General features: G+C 25.9%; 2 protein-coding genes across 2 annotated transcripts in view; one reads left to right on the top strand and one right to left on the bottom strand.

Moving 5' to 3' along the window:
* The window catches only part of LOC107164537 (TBC1 domain family member 20), a 28,368-nt gene that overhangs the window by 13,292 nt on the left and 1,533 nt on the right, over positions 1–13,543 (bottom strand). The window lies entirely within an intron of this gene.
* LOC149054478 (FYVE, RhoGEF and PH domain-containing protein 6-like) lies at positions 388–11,674 on the top strand. The gene is made up of 12 exons (XM_089230212.1): positions 388–977; positions 4,939–5,005; positions 5,662–7,024; positions 7,096–7,233; positions 7,326–7,492; positions 7,586–7,724; positions 7,788–7,889; positions 7,959–8,058; positions 8,138–8,292; positions 8,414–8,599; positions 9,228–9,331; positions 11,134–11,674. The coding sequence occupies exons 1-12, from the start codon at positions 965–967 to the stop codon at positions 11,171–11,173; spliced, it is 2,574 nt and encodes an 857-aa protein (XP_089086338.1). The 5' UTR covers positions 388–964; the 3' UTR covers positions 11,174–11,674.

A 13,543-nucleotide genomic window follows, 5' to 3' on the forward strand; every position in this document is an offset into this window, starting at 1 on the left:
GCAATTTTCTTTTCAATTCTGCGACGATTTTTTTGGTTTTACAATGATTGATTTTTATTAAATTGATTTCATTTTTGGGCATTTCAATACATTTTGAAATAGTTGAAGTAGTAGTATACCAAATACTCATAGATTTTTCTAGGAGGTGTGAAGTTTGGATTTGAGGAGAAACTTAAAAATATCTCCGATTTTCTCAATTTAAAAAACATTCCTGCAAAACCAGGGTCACGAAAAATGCACCAGCTTGTCCACCATCTATGCAAGTACTTTAAATTAACAGTGATGGGATTGGATAGGCAAATTCAATGAAATTTAGAACCTTGTCGACAGTCGTTTTCAACATAGCTTACCGTACTCTAATCAATAGTATTTTTTGGTCTCACTCTCAATGTTCGGCAGGCAGCCGAGTTTTTAATAATTTATTAATTTATTACAGACGAGGCACATCTGTCTAGCTGCGAGCTCGACGCGTCCGCACGCGCACGACTTCGCATTATTTATCAGTTATTATCAGGTTCTCTGACCAGTTTACGCAGCGGATATCGCGTTCGTCGTATTATACTATTATGGTTATTATTATTGTTATAAATTACTCGCATTATTCGGTGGTTTGCTAATTTATTCGCTTCAATTCGCTTTCGGTTTTCGTCTTGGCCCTCGCCCGTCTGCTCCACATGACCATTACCGTCGACGTCGTTTTGTATTATCATTAGTCTCGGGCTTGTCACGTAGTCATCGCGTGAGTACACTGCCATCCATCGACTTGAGCCCTAATCCTCTATATTATGGTTCACTCTGTCGCTTAGCGACGGTCAGTCGTCATACACCGATGCGGACCTGGGAGTAGCCCCGATATCTGCAGCCCGTCGATGACTGCCAGACCCGTTTGAGCGGAGAGTCGACGGTTTCTGGCCGTACATATCTGACATGTTGGTTTTGCAGTGCCAATCTTAAATGAGAAATCATGAACACACCAGGTAACCAAAGTTCTTCACTGCAGTTACTAACATTATCATTGTTACCTCTGTATATTCAAGTGCAACGCGTGGAACCAAATTAACTTGTCGAATCTGTTTGTTTATAATTCCTTGTAGGTCAGAACTTTGGTTAGAACCAATGGTTTTATTATATTTGCTAGCTATTTACTTATTAGTTATTTCCTATTCCGACCAAATACGCTAGATGTAGTAATTATTGTCTGTTTGTAATCAGCATCTACCTAATGCTAATATTGTATTTTTAATCAAATAGACAAAGAGTCAAATTATTATTTGGCTTTTCATAATATGAGTTAGTTATACAACTAAACCGGGTCGATCTCATGTTGTACGAGAGGTTTTTTTAATGATTTTGGTTCTGATTTAATAGAATTTTGAAAAAAAACATATTTATTTATTTTTAATAAGTAATAATATTTTTAGAGAAATTTCATAAATTTTAAACATAAATAATAAAAAAATCATTTTATTTTTCAAGAAGGTATCTTTAACTATCCATTTGCAAGATATTTAGATAAATAGTCAATATAATTATAGGTTTGTACCTAAATAAGGTTGACCTAATTTTAATTTTAATTAATTATAGATATCTAATATAATAATAATAATAATACTTATATATAATATTATCATTATTACCTTAGCCATTTAATGAAGAATCGAAATTTAGTGCATTATAAGAAATGTAACTGTGATGAAAATGATTTAAAATTTTAATTAATTACAATTATAATAATAAATTACAGTGATAATACTGATTTTAATAATAATTGTACCTATGTTAAAATCAAAATAATGAAATATGTTCGCCTCATAATAAAAAAAAAACAGTTTGTAGGCATTTATCCCAAAAATATTTTTTTTTAAATTTGTCATTAGATTACTGACTGATGTGTGTATAAAGTTAATTTAAAAAAAAATATATGTATATATTTAGTTCTTCGGTACAAATTAATTTTATATCAATTATTTCAATTCAAAGCGGAATTCAAAGTATTAAGAGGAGTAATACCCGCATGTGTTATCTCCATCTTATAATTGGGTATCATATACGTAGAAAAAACCGAGGAAAATACTGTTTCACGCGGAAAAGGACCGGGAAGTCTATTGTTATAACTATGAAACTAAATGTTCATCATGAAAGAAGGAAAATTTTAACCATGTCACTGCGTTTTTATTTTTTTGATAAGACCAATATATCAAAAGTTATTGATGTTTGGAAAACTTAAAAATATTGTATTTTTAAAAGTTTTATAACTTTTTTCTTATTAATGAGCAAATATCTAACAAATAAAAACGCTACAACACAGAAAATATTATCATCTATTTTGAGTTAACTTTTGGTGTTTCTATTAGGATTACAGACTGAATGATTCTATCCCGCGCTAAACAGTTTTTGCTATGTTACGCACTTATAAGGTGGAGACAACACATGTGGGTTGGGTATCATGCCCTCTTAATGCATTTACTAAACTTTAGAGGACTATACTTAATAAATTAGTAAACCAAAATTGATGACTTGACTAACAAAATTTTCAGAAAAAAAAGTTTTCCCATATTACATGTTGTTAAGTACCATTTGAAAAATAAAATCGATCTTGGTATTAGTTCAACTAAATTTAAAAAAATTTTAAATTGTTACAAAAAAGTTGTCTGTTAAAGTAAAGAAACATGTATTTTTTTTTGTTTATTTGAAATTCCATAATTGTTATAAACACCTGCATACAATTACATAAGATATACCTGGTATAACATGATACATACTTTATAAGTCTTTTTAATTTGTTTATTTTTGTAACTGAAGAAAATAACTATATATTAAAGCTAATTAGGTTAAACCAATTAATAATTGTTGAATAAGTACTTATAGAATATTTTTGTGTATATAAAAAAATTAGCTACCTACTACTTCTAGTGCTACTGCCTACTATAAACTCACTTTTTTGGTTACTAGTGTTAAAATGTATTGTTTTACAAGACGTTCCTCTTTTTAATCTATTTATTGCTCTTTTAGTATAGCTAATTAGAATAAATTTATATAAGTGATGAAATTTAGCAATAGAGTCATGAGTGGTACCATATTTTAAGTTTGATTTTACTAATAAATAATAATTGTAAACTATCATATTTCTCACAACAAAAATAAAGATCAAACTGCCTCGTAGAGGGTGTTATAGCACCTTCTAGATTTGCCCCTGTTAGTAGGCACATTTTTTAATATTTTTAAAATAGTTAGACTTAGTTTTCTATATTGGATGCAAAAATTGTGAGAACAATATTTCTTTCATTAGAAAAAAATATAATTTTCAAAACTCATCTTAATCATCAAACACCACACTATCATGTAGACTGTAATTTAAACTGTTTCGTGTTAATAATCTAGAAATACTCAATCTCGTACTCAATTATATTGTTGTATAAATATAAACATCTTATATGTAAACCAATGCACATTCTTAATACTAGGTTAAAGAAAAAAGCAATGTAAATTCCCCTGTTTGTATCAAATTATTTGGCATAATGACGTCCTCATTTAATATTGGTATTAATTTACTGTGTAATAAAAACATAAATATTTTATGCGTTTCCGACATTAACTAAATTTAATATTTTTACTAAAAATATATGTGTCAAATAATAGGTAGATATTTAATTTAATATAAAACATGAACATATTGTTTCTTTCAAAAAAATTGTATAACTGTGTTTAGAATTTACCTTATTGTCATAATGTTAAAACTCTTTTAACCATCGGCATGCGCAGGTAATTTCAGGGTATGCAGAACAAATGTTGGTCTGTGATACACATTTTTAATTTCATTAAAATATCAATTGTGTGTTTATTAGACTAATAGTGTCTTGATTGAATCTTTCATAAATTCAACTATTCATTATACCAAGCATAGGATAAAATGGTTGAACTCTTAATTCTTCCTTTAACGACTATGCCTGTAACTGTCAATTTATATTGTCCATACAAGCTTACATATTTTGCTTTGTGGCTAATGATAATGGGATATCAAAATTTTCACATATAGAAGTACCTACAAATTTCAAACATAGTTTAAAACAGGCATGCCAAACATTGCCGCATGTGGCCCTCAGCTACCAATATTAATGAACAAAAACATGTAATAATATGATGAAATATCACAACTATCTTAGATTCTTAGAAAATGGTTTATTTGGCTTACATTATTATACTGCCCTATCTTCAGATAAACTAATTGAATGAGAACTTTTTTTTAATTTGTATATGTGGCTTGCATAGTAAGATTTTCACTATATTTGGCCCACTTGACACTTTAAGTTTGACATGCTTGATTTAAAATATATTTTGCACACCCCCTGTATATGCCCCTATGCCTATGCATCCAACCTAAAACTATTTTACATAGAGGATGGGTCGGAAAATATTTTGTAAATACAATCCTTAATGCATTTAAATATTTCTTAAATAAAGTTCTTCATATTATTGTTACATATCTATTTATAATGAATTATAATTATAAATCAATTATTATAATGGTAATAGTGTAACATACTAGAATCTGCATAGAAGTACCTATAATCGAGAGTATAATTTATCTTAATTATTAGCATTTAATCTTAATACTACCCATTCAATTAAGTTTATCATTAAGATAAATTGTTATACTAAAATAGCTTGCCTATATTTAGCTAATATTTTATTAGATAAATACTAATGACGAATGAGACCTTTAAACTATAAATTAAGTCTTATTTTTTATAATTGCTAGCACAGAATTTAATATGGAGAATCAATAAATATAAATTCCTAAAACGCTTTTATTTATTTATTTCAATTAGGTATCATTTAGGTACCTATTAGGTATAAACACTAATTGATATTAACAAATATTAACACTAATTGATTTGTTTAACATATATTTTTTGAAACATTTTTATTTTTGTTTAGAAAAAATGAAGCCACTTCCACTACCAAAACCAAATTCTAGTGACTGCAGTTGCAATGAATCACAAAAGTATGTTTTAATAATTTATTAACTGATAAACATTATTATATCAACAATTGGTGTTTAATTTAGCCCAATTGGAAAACGCCTGGGCAAAGTTAACAATTAGATACAATAAACTTACCTATTACTTTACTGTTGATATTTTTCAAACTATTATTTTCAGTAAGATTTTATCTACATTAAGTAGAACTTTTGTAAAATATATTAAGTAAATCTTATGTATCATTTTTTATTCTTCTTCATAAAAATAACTTTCAGCATTTCAAGGATAGAATTAATAAATTATTTATAATTTAATTAAAGTAATTCATTATTTTTTTATTATTATTATATTTTGTACTAATGATTGAGTTTTATTATTCCAATATTTAAGTTTTTGTTTTAAATATAAATTTATATGTATAATATTATTATGTATTACAATTAAAATCCTTTTATTTTATATTTTCACAAATAATCTTATTAAGATAAGTTATTATTTTATGGTAGCTTTAGTTTAGTAAAGTTTATAAAATAACTACCTACTAAAGAATATTGGACAGCAAAATATATACTTTTATTCCAGATAAATTAATATTCAAAATTTTTTAAGTTAAGACCGGTTAAGACTTTTTAAATTAATCTAATGTAAGTTATGTATTATTATTTTTTTTTTTTTTAAGGATATGCCCGAAACATATAATGGTTACCCAAAATGACAAAGATAATGTGTCAGTTTTAAAATGTAATTTACATTCTACAGCTACAAGGTATACGGTCAAACCTCCACTGCTTCCAAAACCAAATAACATTGCATTGAAAACTAGTCCTTATAAAGTCAAGCATCAATTTCCTAGTGTCAAGAATATTGAAAAACTTCAAACAACTTCAAATCTAACTGTTAATCAATCTGTAAGTTGTGAGCCTAACAAAAATGACGAAGAAATAAAAAATGACAGTGATGTCAATTCAAATGTTTCCCAATTAGAAGTTCCTCATAATGTAAATAGTATTTTAGAAAATAACATAATTGATAATGAAAATAATAACAGTATTAACAACAAATGTACTGACGATGACTTAGACTTTGATTATCAAAATGACAGTTTGCTGAGTGAATATGTGGTATTTCATGGTGAATTAGATATGTCAATTAATAATTTAGATGATATTATGAATACCACAATTGATGATGAAAAGTTGTCCATTGCTAGTGATTCTACAGACCAATCATTTTCTGTTAGGAAAAAGATTGTCAATTGGTTTGGGTCATTTGGTAAAGGGAAAATATTAAAACAAAAGAAGCGTAGTTCTTTTTATGAAAGTCATAATGATGATAGAAACATTGAAAAAGAAGATAATGATACAGATTCTCACTCATCACTTGATGACAAGCCAAATGAAAAACTAGAACTTGATGAAACGTTGTCTATTGACAACATTGAAACTGAAGAGATACCTACCAAAGCAAAATCCCTAAGAACCGTTGAAGAACTTATATCAACTGAAAAAATATTCATTGATGTTTTAAATCTATTATGCAAAACATTTGTTACGTTTGTTGAACAAACTGGAGTAGATGTTAAACTGATACCATCTACTGATTTATCAAAAATAATCAGTCCTCTTCCCCAATTACTAAGTCTAAATGAAGACTTGTTACAAGACATGGAGAATCGTTTGAAAAACTGGAATGAAAATCCTAAAATTGCAGATGTCATAGTAAAGAAAGGACCTTTTCTTAAACTCTACTCAACTTACATACAAAACTTTGAAAGTCAATGTAATTTGTTGGACGAATACTGTCAAAAATATCCTCGATTTCAAAAGTGTGTAAAAGACTTTGAGGCTTCGGACGTGTGCAAAAAACTTACCATTAAGCACTACATGTTAACACCAATTCAGCGAATTACCAAGTACAGACTCTTACTAGAAAACTATTTAAAAAACCAAGATGAAGGGTCTATTGATTACCAAGATACAATAATAGCATTAGGCATTGTGTGCGATGTTGCCAATCATGCCAATGAAAGTATGAAACATGGGGTGCGTTTTTGTATTTTTTGTATTATCTTAATAGAATTTTTTAATTTAATATTTTGTAAATAAAATTTCAGGATTGTGTGAGTAAACTTTTGCAATTACAATCACAATTAGGAAGTTACATTATAATTAAACCAGGCAGAGAACTTATTAAAGAAGGTGAACTGTATAAGTTGTCCAGAAAAGATATGCAACTTCGGTATTTTATTTTGGTATGATAATTACTTATAAATACTTAATATAATCCCAACATATTATTTGATTCATTTTTTTTAAAATACGTATTTAATATACATTATTTCAGCTCAATGATTGCTTGTTATACACATCATATTATGGTACAGTTTCTGGGTTGAAAATTAACTATGAGCTTCCACTTAGTGGTATGAAAGTATTTCTTCCCATTACTGATAATTGTCTCAATGAATTTAGTATAATAACAATAACTCGAAGCTTCACTCTCAGAGCCAAGTTAGTTGATTTTGTGTTTGATACTTACACTTTTCTTGTAGAACGTGATTTTATACAATTATAATACATTGTATTATAAATTATGTGTTACAGGTCTGCTGTAGAGCTTAAAGAATGGGTCAACGTCTTAGAGAAAGCAATTAGAGAACACACTAACAAACAGCTTTCATTTCTAAACATGAAATTCGTTTCAAAAAACGTTGGATGTGAACCACTTCAATTGGGATATGAGGCATTTATTAATTATTTGTCTTTTTCCTTGATTGTGTGTAATTTTTAATTTTTATCTAATTAGGCACCGATATGGATTCAAGATTGTCGCGTGACTATGTGCCAATCATGTGCTACAGAATTTACTGTCACATTCAGGAGACACCACTGTAGAGCATGCGGAAAAGTATGTGTAGATTGTTCTGAATGATTTAAATAAACTGTTTCTATTGATATTAACATTAATATTGAGTAGGTAGTTTGTAGTAGCTGTTCAGAAAACAAAGCACCACTTCGTTATATGAAGTTTCAGTCTGCAAGAGTGTGTGACGATTGTTATGATTATTTGCTCAAAGGTATGTTGAATGATTTATTAGACCATTGGTAACTTTTTTTGTTAAAACGGTTTAATTGTTGGATAAAATTTATTTGTAGAGTTTGAAGACAAAATATTAGAAATGCGTCAATCGTCGAGTAATAGTGATTTTGAAATTCTTAAAATGGTGGATACTGTAAAAAACTCTTTTAAGAAGTCTGGTGTATGGAGCTCAAAAAAACTTGTTAAGTATGTTCCACAGCGGTTAAAAGAGGTAATTATTATTTTAATCAATTCATTATTCATAATCATTTTAATCAATTCAATATGATAAAATGATGTAATTAACTTATAAACAAAAAATTTTATATATTAATAGATATAATTATATACAGGTAATGGCCAACGATTCTGGCTCACAAATGAGTGGTTGGTTGTATCGGCGGGAAAAACGCAAATCGTGGAAAAGATTTTGGTTTGTTCTAAAGGAACAAGTTTTGTATATGTACAAAGCTTCTGAAGACGTTGTTGCATTGAACACCATACCTGTTCTTGGATATAGTGTTCAAACATTCCCAGAAGTAAGCGCATTATAGTAGATTTATATTAACAGTATACATTTACACTATTAATCAAAAAATATAATAATATAATCAATAATTTACTTGTTTTGATTAATTTATACCTTTATGCCTATACATTTTATAGCACTTAATGAATTAAAGAATTAATAATAATGTATTTCTGCATACTAAGAATTGCTAGAAAGTTAAAATTTATTAGGATTGAGTCACCAAAATGTAGACATTAAAAATTTAACGATATAATAAATTAAACGTATTTATTAAACTGGCAATAGATCTCTAGGTTATACAAAACTTTTGGTAACAATTAGAAATACATAACCACCAAAATTATGTGTCATGAAAAGCATTTAACTTTGAATATAGTTATCACCTACCCTCTAGTTGATTCAGCTGTAGTTCTTACACCATCTTATAGAAAATAATTAAAAAATTACATATTGTGTGAATGTATTGTATAATATACTTATAACTTATAGCCCAGTAACCCAAACTTCTGTGTTCATATATTTTAACATGTGTGTTTGTTTGTAAATTGTTTCATAATTTATTACTTGTTTATTATTTACAGGCCTATTTATTTTTATATTATAATGCTAAAAAAATAACCTAATATACTTTACAGGGTACAAACTATGAAGAATTCGATTCAAGTTGTGTTTTTCAATTGGCTCACGCTGGACAGAACCCTTTAATATTTTGCTCTGATACCGAACAGTTGGCTAAAAGGTATGCCTAGAGTAAATGTGTGTAAATTCAACTTTTTGTGATGTTATATAATGACCTATAGGCTATAGGTGTTCTAAGTTAGTTAAATTTTTATTTATGTTTATATCTAATGATATATACAAAATTATGAATGGGTCTTTGCAGAAAAGAATTTTTTGAATCGGTACATAAAATTACCTATTTAGGCTTCTTTTCTGCAATCATTTTCATTATAATATAGTGAATGAATTTCCATCTAACAAAATGTTTTGTTTAACAAATTTCTCTATACTACAATTTTTTTTTGTTAAACCGAAGTTTTACTATGTTATTTATTTTATTTAACAAACCCATAATTATATTGACTATTAGAGTATTATTTCTTATTACCTTAATTTAAAGTAAAATAATTTAACTCATAAAATGTATTAATTGTGAAATTCATTGTAAAAATAATTAAACATTATTTTTCATCATTAACAGGTATTATTTAAAGTAAAATAGCTTAATATAATGATATGATCATCATTTAATATGGTAATATAATAAGAAAATCCTTACTAAACACTAGGTACAAGTGATATTTTAAATATCCATTTATCTGATAAAATTCTCAGAGTATAAAAAAAAATTAATTTCTTAATATTATTGTTAAACAATTACTTGTTTTACAAATTGTGCTTTGATATAATTTAAAATCATGATCATACTATACATATGTAATTAAACCATTTTCCTTTGAATTTACTAAAAAATAATAGGTACTCCTATTTAGTATATAAAGATGTTAAGATTCCTCACTTATTTTATTATTTGTTTGAATTACACTATACAGAACCTTGTAGTACCTTAAATTGTTGGTAATTGAACACAGATTATAAAACTATTGTATATTGTCACAAATTTTTAAAAGGCTAAATAATTTCAGAAAATATTTTATAAGCCACTATATCCGATAATAATTTTAGAGTGTCTAAATTTAATATTTAAGTCATGCTATCTATTCTAGTATGTTTAGTGACTAGAAATTATTTCAATTCAAAATAATTTTCTGATAATATTTAACTTTTTTTTATTTATATATAAAATGCTTTTATTACAATTTTGTACCACTGTATTATAAAACAAACTCATCAAGTCATATCACTCCTAATTTCCATAATATACAACAAAATATTACATTATATTATAATTAAAATAATGTCTTCAATTATCATATTTTGTTAATTCTAAAAAAATGGCCAATATGTAATATGTTTAGGGAATTTTATAAATAGATCCAAAAAATTATTTTCTGCGAAGATCCATTTTTATAAAATGCCCCTAAATCATAAGGTTAGGCGGCAGTTGACATTACGTTTAATTTGTAATATTTTACAATATTATTTATTGTATTAATATAACTTCTTATAATAAGGATGTTAATTTAATACATTCAATAGCTATAAGATATCTATGATGAACTGAATAAAATAATTTTCGATAAATGATGTATTATGAATAGGAAACAGTGCTGAAAAAAAGGTTTTATAAGATATTATACATTTTATATAATCATAATAAATAAAAGCATTGAAGTATATAAAACTATTAAAAATTACTAAATTCTAACATTTATTGACCATCACTATAACCAATTCATCATTTTATGTGTTTGCTCTATTTAATTATCAAATAAGATTTTTATTTATGTATAGCCCAAAGGTGTGGATAAAATTGTCCCATATAAGGTTAGGTAAGGTTTTATAACAAGATTATACATTATAATAAAGTATACCTTTTAAATTTGAAAATATTATATTAACAAAAGATTTTGTTTACAGATGGATCAACACTCTTAATGAAGCCACAAAATTAAAATGAGATCTCTTTCAGTATTTATGTATTTATCACGGATTCACCTCAGAGATCACAATTACTTTTGAATATGCATACTACATCTTAGTTATTAGACTAGTGCCTCAATATATAATATTTTTATGGTGCTATTTTATTATTTAAAACTGTTAAGGTATATTACTAAATATAATTGAAATTGTTTTATTTATTTTTATTTATTAAATTTATAAACATACATAATAGTATTAATTATCAGTGCCTTGATTTTATGTATAATGTGAGTATATTGTGTGTTATGTGTGTTTTTCTTTTATTTAAATCATTGAATTATTTATTAGTCAAAACAAAAATGTGTATGCAATACAAAAACTGTTTAAAATTTATAATAATATATATATAGTATTGTTGTCTACTATTATATTTATATTTATATAAATGGTTATTATTTGTTATATTTTTGCACTTTATTTTAAAAAAAAATTGTTTTTTAGTCATTAAATTATATTTTATTGTAAATCATTTTAATCTACTGTATTTATTTTTATAATTATCCAATTGTATTTGTCACAAAAACATATATACATATTTTACAATTTTGCCATACACAAAATTTCACCTATAAACATTGTGTTATTGACATAGAAAAATAAATTATAAATACATAGAACTACAACTGAAATATTTGACATAACGAATGGTAAACTTGACATTTATATTATATGGTTAATATTAGGTTAGGTTAGGTTTTTTTTTTTATGTAGTTATTTTTCTTGTGTTAAATATCGTTCATCAATTTTTAACTCTAAAATTAGATAAATTTTATTTATATTTGGAAACTTAATTTTATAAATATATTTATCATTTACATCATCAACACCAAAATTAATTTTAAAATCATATAAATTATCAAAGTTATAATAAGAATAATTCAGAAAATATACATTAATAATTGAATCTGAACAAAAAGAACTATTCATTACTTATTATTTATTTATAGTTTTTATATGATTTGATATTTTTTTTTTAGAAAACTTTTAACGAACTTTCACATTATCTTTAGATTTAATTTTTTGATTATATCTTATTACGTCATGAATCAACACCACTCGGTTAAAATATTATTAATAATTGAATAAAAGAATCTTCAAATGAAATACCTAATTAATAATGGATTATTTTATATACAATATTTTATTTTTGATTGCAAGCTTAAAAAGATTTTAAATAAACAATTAATTTTTTATTAATTTTAAAATTATAGAAAAAGTTTACTTTTTTTTAATACATTATTGAAGTCATTAAGTCATTACTCGTTACACATTCACATTAGGCGCCTAATAGTATTTAATGTTTACTGCCTGTCGTGTTTTTAGAAATCTGAAATAGAGGGGTATATGTTTTTAAGAAGAAATACAATTATGATATTAATTCATAATTAATCATAGATAATATGATTTTAAAACAATATTAACCATTCGCATTTTAATTATATGGGTTATACTGGTTATAGGGTGTATAATATATGTTTATAATATTCCAATATTATATCCATATCTCGAAATTAAAATATAATGAAAAGACCTTGATATGCACTAGAGTCTAGGGCCTAGACAATAATATTTCCTTTAATTTTTATAATTGGTCAATTCACTCTAAATTTTAAACTAACGGAAATAAACGTGATCTGCTGAGCGTAAAATTTGCTATACTACGCACTTGTACGACGGAGACAACAACACATGCGGGTGTGGCGTCCCTTAATAATGCTGTGTGTATAGGATTGCTTTTCCAAATTCATGATACCTAAATAAAATTAAAAAAACTGAGTTTTGAATAAAAATAAAAATAATAGAAGAATATAACTAGTACGTCAACCAAATATGAAAAATCTCAACATTTTAAATCTGCAGTAATTTGCAAGAAAAATAGGAAATCGCTAGAAAATATTGATTGCCTACATAAAACACCTTCATAATTAAATGTTGCAATACAATGAAATACATAATGACGTTATATTTAAATATATTATTTACATTATAATAACGTGTTCAATTTTTAATATCTGGTGTATGATAAAATTTAAATGAAAAAAAAACAAAATCACCTAATGATAATTAACTGATAATTTAAATTGTACCTATTCATGTTATCGAAATAATAAAAAGTGGATTTGGTTTGGTATTGAGAAGGTAATACTTATTAGTTCCTTAAGTTTACTGTAAGCTGTAAAAATTATTTGATTTTTCTTTGTTTTTTTGTTTATAAAATATATTAAAAATGCATTGAATTTGCCTATACTAGCCCCTTCTATTCTATCTATTATATAGATCCATATAGTTTGGCAGGTTTGGCTACGTATATATGTAAAATATAAATCTATTAATGATCACTAAT

Source organism: Diuraphis noxia, unplaced genomic scaffold (assembly GCF_037042655.1).
Source record: "Diuraphis noxia isolate RWA-SAM2 unplaced genomic scaffold, SU_Dnox_SAM2 contig0006, whole genome shotgun sequence".
NCBI lineage: Eukaryota > Metazoa > Arthropoda > Insecta > Hemiptera > Aphididae > Diuraphis > Diuraphis noxia.

Coding starts and splice junctions, on each gene's coding strand:
- LOC149054478 (XM_089230212.1), top strand. Junction 7,234..7,325: donor AACTTCGGTATTTTATTTTG/GTATGATAATTA, acceptor ACATTATTTCAG/CTCAATGATTGCTTGTTATA. Junction 7,890..7,958: donor ACTGTAGAGCATGCGGAAAA/GTATGTGTAGAT, acceptor AATATTGAGTAG/GTAGTTTGTAGTAGCTGTTC.